Source organism: Podarcis filfolensis (genome assembly GCF_964270895.1).
Source record: "Podarcis filfolensis genome assembly, chromosome: 13".
Taxonomy (NCBI): Eukaryota; Metazoa; Chordata; class Lepidosauria; order Squamata; family Lacertidae; genus Podarcis; species Podarcis filfolensis.
This window is the reverse complement of record NC_139615.1, coordinates 24,409,170-24,421,437: the sequence shown is the minus strand read 5'-3', so window position 1 is coordinate 24,421,437 and position 12,268 is coordinate 24,409,170. Positions and strand designations below refer to the sequence as shown.

The 12,268-nt window shown below is 40.4% G+C and overlaps 2 protein-coding genes across 2 annotated transcripts; one reads left to right on the top strand and one right to left on the bottom strand.

Annotated features, from left to right (window-relative positions):
* Nucleotides 1-509: 509 nt before the first annotated feature.
* On the bottom strand, nucleotides 510-7,109 carry LOC310746716 (olfactory receptor 10R2-like). Its single transcript, XM_083580704.1, has 3 exons — nucleotides 7,094-7,109; nucleotides 6,808-6,899; nucleotides 510-1,465 (listed from the first exon to the last, which is right to left on the bottom strand). Exon 3 carries the CDS (start codon nucleotides 1,380-1,382, stop codon nucleotides 516-518), a length of 867 nt encoding a protein of 288 aa, XP_083436830.1. The 5' UTR covers nucleotides 1,383-1,465; nucleotides 6,808-6,899; nucleotides 7,094-7,109; the 3' UTR covers nucleotides 510-515.
* A 2,322-nt stretch (nucleotides 7,110-9,431) lies between these two features.
* LOC310746687 (olfactory receptor 6F1-like) lies at nucleotides 9,432-10,520 on the top strand (the record flags this gene model as incomplete). Its single annotated transcript, XM_083580668.1, has 1 exon — nucleotides 9,432-10,520. The coding sequence occupies one exon, from the start codon at nucleotides 9,432-9,434 to the stop codon at nucleotides 10,365-10,367; it is 936 nt and encodes a 311-aa protein (XP_083436794.1). The 3' UTR covers nucleotides 10,368-10,520.
* Between the last annotated feature and the right edge of the window lie 1,748 nt (nucleotides 10,521-12,268).

The window sequence follows — 12,268 nt, the reverse complement described above, 5'->3', positions numbered from 1 at the left end:
TGGTGAGTTTTTTGTACTTTCAGTTTCCAACTGCTTAAGAGCAGACATGGTTCCATGCTGTCTGAGACCCAATATTTCCTGAGATGTGGAACAATATTCACTTAGGAATATCCTCATCCAGAGATCCATAATGAATGCACGAGAAAGCACAAAAATCCATGGAATGGACAAAAAGATGCACAATTTCAGGGCTGGGATGTGGGCTGTGTCCACTCTCCACATATTGGCTATCAATGGGAATGACTAAACTCTGAATACAGCTGATAACACATTCACATCACACTGAAAGTATATGACGCTTCAATGTTTATACCTTATTCACAGATTGGATGTGTGTGTGTGTGTGTGTGTGTGTGTGTGTGTGTAGGTGGTGCATATGCACATAAGTATGTTTCAGAAGAATCTGTACATTTTTTATAAAAAAAACAATATCAGATATGGAAACAATAATTTTTAAATACAAATTTACAGTGATCTGTGCTTCTCCACATTCACATGGTATGCCAACATTCTCTTCACTCAAGTGGCAATATAGGCTTTCTAGTCAAAAGCTTCCTCAATGCATTCTGGACATCCTTGTTCCTCAGACTGTATATAATAGGATTAACCATTGGTGTCCCCACTGTATAGAGCATAGAAAAGACTTTGCTTAAGTTGGGATACCAAGTTGTTGTAGGCACACCATACACCACCATCAGTGTCCCATAGAACACTGTAACCACAATGAGATGTGAGGAGCAGGTGGAAAAGGCTTTCTGTTTGCTTTTGGCAGATGGGATCTTGAGGATGGTGGAGACGATTTTATAGTATGATATAATAGTGAGAAGGAAAGGAGAGAAGGTTACAAGGATGGAGATAAGAAAAGAGGGGAACCTCACTTTTTGTGTGTCTCCACAGGCAAGTTTGATGACAGGGGCCAAATCACAGAAAAAATGATTGATCTCATTAGAAGCACAGAAAGGCAACATAGAAACCATTATTATGGTGAGCACTGGGGTCAGAAACCCACCAATCCACGACCCTATTGCTAGCTGAATGCATACTCTGATGCTCATTAAGTTTCCATAATGCAGTGGTTGGCATATGGCTACATAGCGATCATAGGACATTGCTGCTAGAAGAAAACACTCAGTAACTGCCAAAGAGCCAAAGGTGTAAAACTGGAGGAGACAAGCTGAGAAGGAAATGGCCTCATGGGCAGTCAGTAATGTTTTCAGCATCTTTGGAACCACACTGGTGGTGTACCATATTTCTAAGAAAGAGAGGTTTCCTAGGAAGAAGTACATAGCTGTATGAAGGCTGTGGTCAGTCAACACAACTGCCATGATAATTATATTCCCTGTTAATATTACTATATAGACTGCAAGGAATACCACAAACATAGGGATCCTTAGCTCATGAAGGTTTCCTAGTCCCAGCAGAATGAATTCTGTGATCAGTGTTTGATTAGGGCTTCCATTTCCATCTGGAAAGAGAAACACACGGGGTATGGAGGAAAGGAAGACCAACAGAACAAGAAATTAGTTCAGCATAATTTGAATAATTTGATTTGCTATAAATCAAATAGTGTCTTAGCAAATCCCTTAGATTGTACGATCACATGCAGCCATGGGAAAACTCCTTGCTAGGTGCCAGACTACATCAGCCATGCACATAAATACACACATAGGAAACTCACAACTTCCACCCCATACTGGGCTACCTCCAAATGCAATGCTTTAATTATCTCTTATGAGTGTATGACACTCATTCATTTTCATGGTGACCAGAGCTGAAGGAACATCCATGGTGTGAGGCAAGTGTCTAGGGCTGTCACCTCTGAACTATGTATTGAATTCCCAATCACCAATGATGCTTTTTGGCATAATATAAGCAGCCTTCTAGGTGTGTCAGAAAGGAGAATCAGGGGAATCAGACTAGATGAGCTTCAGCAGGAATTTTTTCAAGGTCTGTCATTTGGTTCACACAGAGTTTTAGCCAATTAAATTCTACAGAGTGGACTCACTGATATACAGTGGTACCTCAGGTTAAGTACTTAATTCGTTCTGGAGGTCCGTTCTTAACCTGAAGCACCACTTTAGCTAATGGAGCCTCTTGCTGCTGCCGGGCCGCCAGAGCACGATTTCTGTTCTCATCCTGAAGCAAAGTTCTTAACCTGAAGCACTATTTCTGGGTTAGCGGAGTCTGTAACCTGACGTGTATGTAACCTGAAGCGTATGTAACCCGAGGTACCACTGTAGATCTAAATTTGTCATGTCTATTAATTTAAAGGAGTGTAGTTGAAGTATGACCAGCACTGGCTACAATCTAAAGTCTCATGTGATTCCATCTTCCTCAAAACAATCTGAAAGAAATAAGTAGCTTTATGCTATTTTCTACATACAGTCTCAACTGTTCTGCCTGTTCAGCTTCATTTTGTTCTACTGCTCTACATTCTTAAATGCAGCTATGTCAGTGATTGCTCCTGAGAAACATGTTGGCTCACCATGTGCCCTTTTATTTTATGCTGAGCACAACATAGTCACAAAAATCTATCATAATTTCTATGACAATCAGCTGCAAAGGCACAGATAGGATTCAATGGTAAATTTCACAAAATTTTGTCTGGCCATGTAGAGAAGGGGAAGCCAATGTGGTGTCAACCCTATGTTAGACTGGCCGTACTGGCAAGGGCCAATGGAAGTTGTTGTCCAACATCTGGAGGCCACTAATTGGCTACCTCTCATCTCTTTTCCCACAATTTTTACAAGAAAGATAGGAATAAATTGTTAAAATAATTTGCGAAACATTATAATACAGTGGTACCTCGGGTTACATACGCTTCAGGTTACATACACTTCATGTTACAGACTCCGCTAACCCAGAAATAGTACCTCGGGTTAAGAACTTAACTTCAGGATGAGAACAGAAATCGTGCTCTGGCGGTGCGGCAGCAGCAGGAGGGCCCATTAGCTAAAGTGGTGTTTCAGGTTAAGAACAGTTTCAGGTTAAGAACGCACCTCTGGAACGAATTAAGTGCATAACCAGTGGTACCACTGTACCATGCTCCCTCATTCAAAGAGGAACTGGACCCTGTGATGGAAATATGGGGAACCTGTAGTTCTGCATAGATTTCTGGACTCCAACTCACATTAACCCAGCCAGCATGGCCAGAGATCAGGGATGATCAGAGTTGCAGTCCAGCAAAATCTGTATGGCTAAATTGTCATTAATTCTACTCAATATTGATCTAGAATATATTCCAATGTATAGTTACCAGAGTAAAAACTTAAACACGTTGCAGGATTCCACCAAAAATAGACCAGATTAATTAATTAATTAATATTTCATCCAGCAGAGCTTTACTGCTACTGAAGGTAAATGAGCATAATGTTCACAAATCCAATACATTCAGAATTGGCACTGCCCATAAGAAATCCAGTTGCAGCAGACTTAACTTAAACTTACAATAACTTAGAAGTGTAAACTTTAATACTAAGCATACTAAGTACAGAACACCACACCAGAATGAAAAGCGATAGAAAGAGAAAGTGAAACCCTGGCTCCTTCTGGCCTATTTTTATAGTCAGCATGAGATAACAGAACCAGTTTAAGCCAGATGTACTCAGCTTCTCTAAAGGAATAACCCAAACATCTTGAACCTTCTCCTTGTTTCTTTCACACAGAGAAGCTTCCAGAATCCTTCAGATCTCTACATATCACATCAATACTTTGAGTAAATCCATTGAAGGAATGGGGACATAAGTTAGATTTCAGTAGGTCTACTTTAAGCTTAGGTCTGGATGCAATTCAGAGTTACTGTTTAAATGTGCTTTCAAGGAAGGAAGGAAGAATAAATTTTGTTTTACCTTTCAAAATATTGCCTCCAAAATGCATCTTGAATCTCCGTCTTGACAATTATCACGGAGTATTTTATTTCTCTCTCTTCCTGATACTTAGAATATAGTCTTTAGAATATAACCGAAAACCTGTTTTGATGTAAGAAGCGGGAAAAGTAGTTCACTCAGTATTTTATGTAGAGGAAATGGGAGGAGTGATGTGACATCCTGGCAAACCAATAAATGAGGTGCATGCATCACCAATTAAAAGCAAATTATATTTGGCAGTGCTGTATTGACTTGATTGCAGCAACAATAGGGACTACTTTGAATCACCAGTATATATACACTTGGGAATATTTAATTATGAGTCAGCTCAAAGCCTAAGTTACTGAAAAACAAGGGAGGATATAATCAATATTTGATATTGGGAAAACCCAGCCAAATGGGTGGGGTATAAAAAATAAATTTATTATTATTATTATTATTATTATTATTATTATTATTATTATTATTCAGGATATTTTGCCCACTTCTTGGGTTGGATCAGTAAAAAAATAAGTTAAGTACTTAAGTAATTAAGTAATTAAGTAAACATCCAACCATCTGTAGCCACTTGGGAAGAAAAAAATGGCCTTTTGAGCTTTTCCCCTCTGTAATAAATTCTGTGTAAACATGTGGTGAAATACATTAAAAATAATACAGATACAACATGGTGAATGCCACAATGGTTTTAAACCCCTAATTATGAAATTTTAATGTATTCAATTTGTCAAAAAGATTGGTGCTTATTTTAACTTTTTATGTGGTTTGTTTCTATGGAGCAGATCCTCAGTGCAGGCTGGCATGGTTTAATATTGAAATTGCCCTATAACCCTAGTACCTTTTCTATCTTGTCCAGGACATAAGAGAACAACTGGCACTTAACCAGATTGCCCTGGCAAATATGAAGGTTATCAACTCCCTTAAGGAGGAACTCAACTTCAAACAATGAAGCTAATTTTGGGGTAAATTTCTGATTTGGGAGCCATAAATAAGAACATAAGAAAAGCCCGTTCTCAGAACTACAGAGATAAGAACTTCTCCCCCCCCCCAACAGTAGTGTCTTTCCCTTTTCAGCTCAATCTTATCTCAGGAAAGCATGACAGAGTAAGGTGTATGGAACAATTTTGCACCTTCATTTATTATACAGGAGTAAGTGAGGCCCCAAAAAGATATTTAAATTATAGTTTCTTACAATGGCAAATTAGCAACACACATTTGCTCCAACTCTTTCCTCAGCACTCTCAGTTTCTGTAGGTTTATAATGCTAGATACATCCACTCCTTCTGCATATCTCTAAGAGAATTAAGATTTCTTTAGAATAGAATATTTGAATGTAACAATGACTGGGTTCTGCCTACATACAATTAATTTGTAACTGGCTAGACAGGTTGTGCATTGAGTTCTGTTTTTCTTTTCCTTGTAATAAATCAAAATTGCTGCTTGTGTGGAAGTATATGAATGTGGAGAACTCCATACTTCGGATTCCCATCTTCAGGTATCCCTACTGAATGAATGGTAATCAAGGGGACAGGAAGACCCAGTCAGCTGCCCATTCTGCCTCAGTACTGGCCAGTGGGGTGTATCCTCAGCCTGCTCAGACTTAGGGAGACAGCATATCTGCTGCTTCTGCATCATTCATACACTTGTGGGTGAGGTGGTGGTGGGTCGTCCTTTTAAGGGTTGGGGGGGGATGCCTCCGTCCCGCTTCTTTTCCCAGCAGCACCACCCTCCCCCCCATCTCTCAATGTGGTTTATTCGTCACTTCAGGGCCATGTAGGAATCTTTGGCAGATCCACCTCTGGGTGGGTTGGTTTTTTCACCTACTGCATATTGAATAGCTGGGTCTGTTAGGATTTTTATCTCACCAGCTGTTCAGCGAGCAGCACAATGGTTGTTTATATCATGTGAGTGTCTGGGAGTGTGAGACAGGAAGTCTCAGCACAGTCTCAGTACTGTGAAAAAAAGTTACTTTCACTTCTGAGTGAAGTGTTCTCTTCCGTACTGCTGCTCAGAGAGAGCAGACACGCTGATGGGTTCTCTGTATATATGGACTGTGAAATAAAGTAGTTTATAGCTACTGATTGTCTTTTTCTTCTGCAATGAGATGCCAGAAGACGAGTGTGCTCCTCTCAGGAGGGAGGAGTCGCTTATTACCACTCTCTCTGGACTGAGGAAGATTTACAGCCAGAGGGTGACCACTGGAGAGACGCCTCGGTGTCTTGGGAAGGTGGCAGCCTTCCCGGGCATTTCCCCAACAGGGTTGTGGGCATTAGATGGTCTGCTGGCCTGTTAATTAAGTTAATCTGCTATTTTATTCATTCGTTTTTGGCAGGAAGGGGAGTTGTTGTATCCGCAGCCCTGCTCAGACTTAGGGAGACAGCATGTCTGCTGCTTCTGCATCAATCATACACTTGTGGGTGAGGTGGTGGCGGGTTGTCCTTTTAAGGGCTGGGGGGGGCAGATGCCTCCGTCCCGCTTCTTTTCCTAGCAGCAACACCCTCCCCCCATCTCTCAGTGTGACTTATTCGTCGCTTCAGGGCCATATAGGAATCTTTGGCAGATCCACCTCTGGGTGAGTTGGTTTTTTCACCTACTACTTATTGAATAGCTGGGTCATGGGCATTAGATGGTCTGCTGTACTGTAAATTAAGTTAATCTGGTATTTTATTCATTCGTTTTTGACAGGAAGGGGAGTCGTCGTGTTTCAGCCTGGTCACCCCCTTAAGGCAGGTGCCACAGAAAGAATGTAGTTGGTCAAGGGAGCCTTGGATTCAAAAAGGTTGAAAACTTCTCCCCTAGTGGTTGCAATTTATTCCTGCACCAATAGTGTTTTCCCCCTGCAAGGATTTTTAATAGTGCACCAGGGAATTATATGCAATTCACACAAATTGGATGTTCAAGATGTATTAAAGAAAAGGTCCAACCCAATGGGTGTGAATTATACCTTAAGTGACAGATTGCTTAGAACTGGTCCCAGATGCTCGGTTTGTCCTTCAAATCCCTTGGTGTATTCCTAGACTCTCTATGTTGAAGGGCCTGTGGGAACACAGCACAGCTTAAGTTATCTAAGGGATTTCTTTTTCTTCCATAGGTGTTTAAGACTTGATAGGGCTATATTTTCAAAGCTGAGGTGAAATCTTAAAGGAAACGTGGCTTTTAATAAGATAAATATTTCTTATTCAACTAAATTAATTTGAGTTACAAACAGCTGTGCAGGACAGCATCCTTACCTGAATTTTTAACTGGGTGAGTAGAAAGAATAAGACAGTCAATTAGTTGTTGAAAATAGTAACAGTGGAAGAATAGTATATATCATAAGTAAATTGATACAAAGGGAGCAGTAGATAGTTGGCAAGTGGCTCTATTTTCGAGTGTGTTTCGGAATATAAACTTTGAGAGAATTCAACTTTTTGTATTCTCCTGAAGCAGTTCCAGCTTCCTGATAAGGCAATGGGCCATGAAAGGGAACAAAGGATGTGGATCTGTACAAGACAGAAAATGGGGCACCTTCTCCATTTAGAAAGACAAAGTATTTGATTAGAAGTGGTGTGAGCTAGAAGTGATTTGAATGTGAATGTGAATGGCATAAACCCCTCCATTGTAATCTCAAGTAGTGTGTGTGTGTGTGTGTGTGTGTGTGTGAGAGAGAGAGAGAGAGAGAGAGAGAGACTACTGCATTAAAAATAAATTAGTGAAATTGAACATATCATTTTGTGATGGATAAGTAAAGAGTACGTTATGAAAGTCAGTTTGTATATACTGCATAAGCTTTCAACTTCATCATATTATGGCAGGAACACATTTTCCCCTCCCTCCAATACTACTTTACAGTAATTTAAACAACGGGAAATTTTTTATTCTATAATATCATTCACATGCTTTCTTTATATTTCAAGACCTTTTAAGATTTTGTTTTTAAGTTCCTGTGGCATGGTTGGTGGTTTTATTGTGCACATTTTGGTTCTGTGCTGAGTGTGGTGTTTTGTAGTGATTTGTTTGTGTGTTTGGAGGAGCAGTGATCTCACTTTCATGATACTTTGTGTTTTAAAGCTTATAGGCTTTATTTATTGTTCTATACTAAGTTTTATTGTTTTACTTTGTGGACAACATCATATATGTGATGATGTACCTCATAAAGAGAATTAAAAATGATATTCTTTCCTTCTTTTTAGAGGCATATGCATAATGTTGAAATCATTGTTGACAGGCTTTTTAAAAATCGAATTCTAATCTAACTTTCTTTAATCTATCAATTGGAAGGAGAAGGCATGTAACCTGAGGTACTCCATGCAGCTCAGGTGGGTTCAGTGGTTTGGCATGACTATGGGCAGGTGCAGCTAGTTTGCTAGACTGGAATAATCTAGGATCAATCCCTGCCGTAGTAACCTCCCAAGCAGAGTATTGTGACTCACTCCATATGGGACTGCCCTTGAAGATAGTCCAGAAGATGCAGCTGGAGCAAGCAGCCACTAGTGTCCTAAGCAACAGGAGACCCGAACACCTCAAGAGTACCTTCCCCCTGTATCAATCTTCCAGTGACTAAGGTCCAATGGGAAGGCTATCCTTGTTGTCCCACCAATGGTTTAGGCTCACAATATACAGTAGTAACATGGAACAAAACCTTATCTATAGTGATAACCCACTTAGGGAACACACACACTATTGGGCTGTTTGATGATACTGACAGAAAAAGGTAGATAAAGTAAGGTTTAAACAGAAGTCAAAAGCAAGTAATAAATAAATAAATCAGTGAGGGTACTGGGTGAGCCTCCATTGGAAAGTATTTTGATAGCAGATAGCAACAATGAAGAAGGATCTTTTCACCTTACAAGATAGTGAGAGTCAGTGATATTGTTCTAGAAAAAGAGGTGCTGGAATTCACTATGAATGCCTCCCTCATTCTCTTCAAATGGCGATGATGATCTTAATACTATTATGTATATAGTACATTAACTGATTTACCCCATGAAATAATAATATAGTCATATATACATCTGGAACTGAGCTCCCGGATGCTCTTCTGGTACAATCAGCATTTCTTCCCACAGAGGGGCTTAATCATGGAGCAGTACCATGAAGACTATGCAGTATACAATCATTAGTTTAGAGAAATGGGCAGATCTGTCCCTATATACATATCTCCCAATGGAAGAACAGAAAGTGGCCCTCCAGCGTTCTAGTTGCAAATAGAGTTGATGTTGCTTCTATAAAATACATGAGTAATTGTAAAGAAAAATACTACTTTTGGAATTTATTTGTTTGCTTGTTTATATTCCTCATTGTGAAGTAGTTGCCTTTGGTGATATATTTCTATGTGACTTTGCATTTTGCTATTATATCACTACCCTTTCGTTTCGTTTGTTGAGGAACTTGGTTCGGGCAAGTTCCAGCTTTAAAAAAGCCCCAGTCAGAGTATTTGGGGGGAAAGTGCTGATAGATAACAGGTTGATGGGAAAGGTGCAGGGGCAGGTTCATGTTGGATATATATATATCCAATATTGTATCATTTCCTGGTGGATAATGAATCTGTTAATTTGGCTATTTGTTCGAGCAGTTAAAAGAAGATTGATGGGAAATAAAAATGAAGGATCACAAAATGGAACAAAAGTGATGGAATTCATCCTTCTTGGCTTCCCAGGATCTCAGTATCTGCAGGTGTCCATCTTCATGCTCTTTCTTATCATGTATGTGATGTCACTGCTGGGAAATGTGGCCATCATCATTCTGGTAATAGCAAATCGTCGTCTCCATACTCCCATGTATTTCTTCCTATGCAATCTCTCCTTCCTAGAAATATGGTACACTACAGCTTCTATCCCTAAGACTCTTGCCATCTTTCTGGGGAGGAGCAGAAGCATCTCTTTCACTGGCTGCATTCTTCAGATGTACTTTGTGTTTGCCTTTGGATGCACAGAATACTTCCTGCTGTCTGTCATGGCTTATGACCGATATTTGGCCATATGTGATCCCCTGCACTATAGCACCATCATGGACAACCAGCTCTCCAGGAAGCTGGCAGCTGGCTCCTGGCTATGTGGTTTCCTCATTATTTTTATACTGGCCTTTCTAATCACAAGATTGTCTTTCTGTGGGCCCAGTGTGATCAATCACTTTTACTGCAACATTGATTCCTGGATAGTTCTTTCCTGTAGCAATACCTATGACATTGAGATGGCAGTTTTTGTAATATCCATCATTGTCATATTGGGCTCCTGTCTGATCACCTTTTTTTCCTACATATGCATTATCACCACTATCCTACGCATCCCTTCTGTACAAGGTCAACAAAAAGCCTTCTCTACATGCTCGTCCCATCTTGCTGTAGTGCTCATTTGGTATGGCTCCACCATCTTTCTCTATGTCAAACCTTCTAAACGGACATCCCTAGAAATGACCAAAATTGTCAACATCTTGAACACAATTGTTACTCCGTTGCTGAATCCATTCATCTACACACTACGAAATAAAGAAGTGAAGGATGCAATCAGAAGTTCATTGCATTAGGCTTATGGTCCCAACTGCCTTAATGGAGGCATCCCCCACAACAGCTGGTGATCGTCAATGAACAAAAAACAAGGATGACAGAGGGTAAATCATCCTTGCAAAGTGCCCACAGGGACAGGGGAAATGGGCTTCACTCACAGTTCATCTTGGTACCTGGCTTTTGCATGGAATATGGGAGGCAGGGATTCGCCGAGTGCAAAAGCACTTCACCTGGCGACGCCATTAAGAAGCAGAGGTTCTCCATTTAATGGGATACGGTGGTGCCTCGAGTTAAGTACTTAATTCGTTCCAGAGGTCCATTCTTAACTTGACTTAACTTAAGTGTTCTTAACGTGAAGCACCACTTTAGCTAATGGGGCCTCCTGCTGCCGCTGTGCCACCGGAGCACGATTTCTGTTCTCATCCTGAAGCAAAGTTCTTAACCCAAGGTACTATTTCTGGGTTAGCTGAGTCTGTAACTTGAAGCGTATGTAACCTGAAGCATATGTAACCCGAGGTACCACTGTATTTAATTGGCTTTAAAGTACAGGCACGTGATGCAAAAGGGTTGCAAAAACATACTGGCAAATATACCAGCTACATGGATTTAATTGAGATAAGATTTTCTTCGGCATGAGAGTCAGATGGGGAGAGGGAAGCCACAGTTTGTTTATTCTAAGTTTCTTTTAAATATTCACAATTCAGCAACCTGGAAAATTAAAAAATAAATAAATTTATAAGTGAGGAAGGGACATTGGAGTAATGTTGATATTAACAAGCAAAAATAGAAACTGTGTGGGATTTGAAATGAAGAAAGGAGGGGAGGGGTAGCTCAAGTATGACTATTGGAAACACAGAGTAATCCTCCTCACCTCTGCTTAAAAACAACAGACAAGGAAAAAGAGACTGAGATTTATGTGTGCTACTGATGGAATGTAATCTAAGATAAAGTTTAATTGGGCCATAAATCTCTTGTGGAAGGAAAAGAATTTGGAGGCTGTGAAAAGAATGCTGCAGAGATTCTGGGAGTTGGAAAGGAGTATTAAATCTTCAACATGTTCAAAAATTGCCCACATTTTCCTAGGCTGAGGGGGAAAATGGTGACATGTTTTACTATTGAGACAGAATGTGTTTTAGCAGACTCAGGGCCGTCTTTACTCAGGGTTGCGTGTGGGGCACCTGGGCACCAAATTCTGGGGTGCGCCAAATGTATACCTACTGTATATGGTCCCTCTCGATCAGTGACAGTGAAAAGCAATGGAGCGAAAGTCCCCATCCCCCCTCCGTCGCTCTATACTCTGCAGCACCAAATACTTCCAAAGAGTCAGGAAACAAAATAAGTTATTTCTGCTGCGTCGTTGTTACAGGCGAGCTATTCCCCCCCCCAACTTTGAGTTCACCTCTCCCCAAAAAGGTCAACAACTTTGGTTCCCCCCTCCCCAAAAAACCTCAATAAAAGTTAATTTGGGGGTGGCTAAACTAAATTTGGGGCTGCTGGGCAGATTTTTGCACCCTGGCGGCGCATATGCTAAAGACGGCCCTGAGCAGACTGTTCTCTGTTCTGAGACATCGAAACAAGGGATGGAGAGATAAGACCTCTGAGAAACTTCAAGATTCAGTTCTGCCCCAAGCCATGATGGGAGAAAACAACAGCTGGGAAGTGAAAGAGACAACACACTATATGGACAGAAGGAATCTCCGTGGATATAACAGTCTTCACATGCAGGGCAGAATAAAGATAATAGTTTGAGTTCCTCACTTGAAGCTTTATAAATGTATATATTGTAACATCACAAATGGAAATCATTAATTATGTAGCTGTTGACTAAGGGATTATTATTGTAACTGAAATGTAACTGACATTAATTAAGATTATGGAACACAGTGATATAAGATCGGAAACGCACCCAAACTATCATGTG

Bases quoted from the DNA above. Each gene is read 5' to 3' on its own strand.
- LOC310746716 (XM_083580704.1), bottom strand. From the start codon at position 1,382: ATGTTTGTGGTATTCCTTGCAGTCTATATAGTAATATTAACAGGGAAT.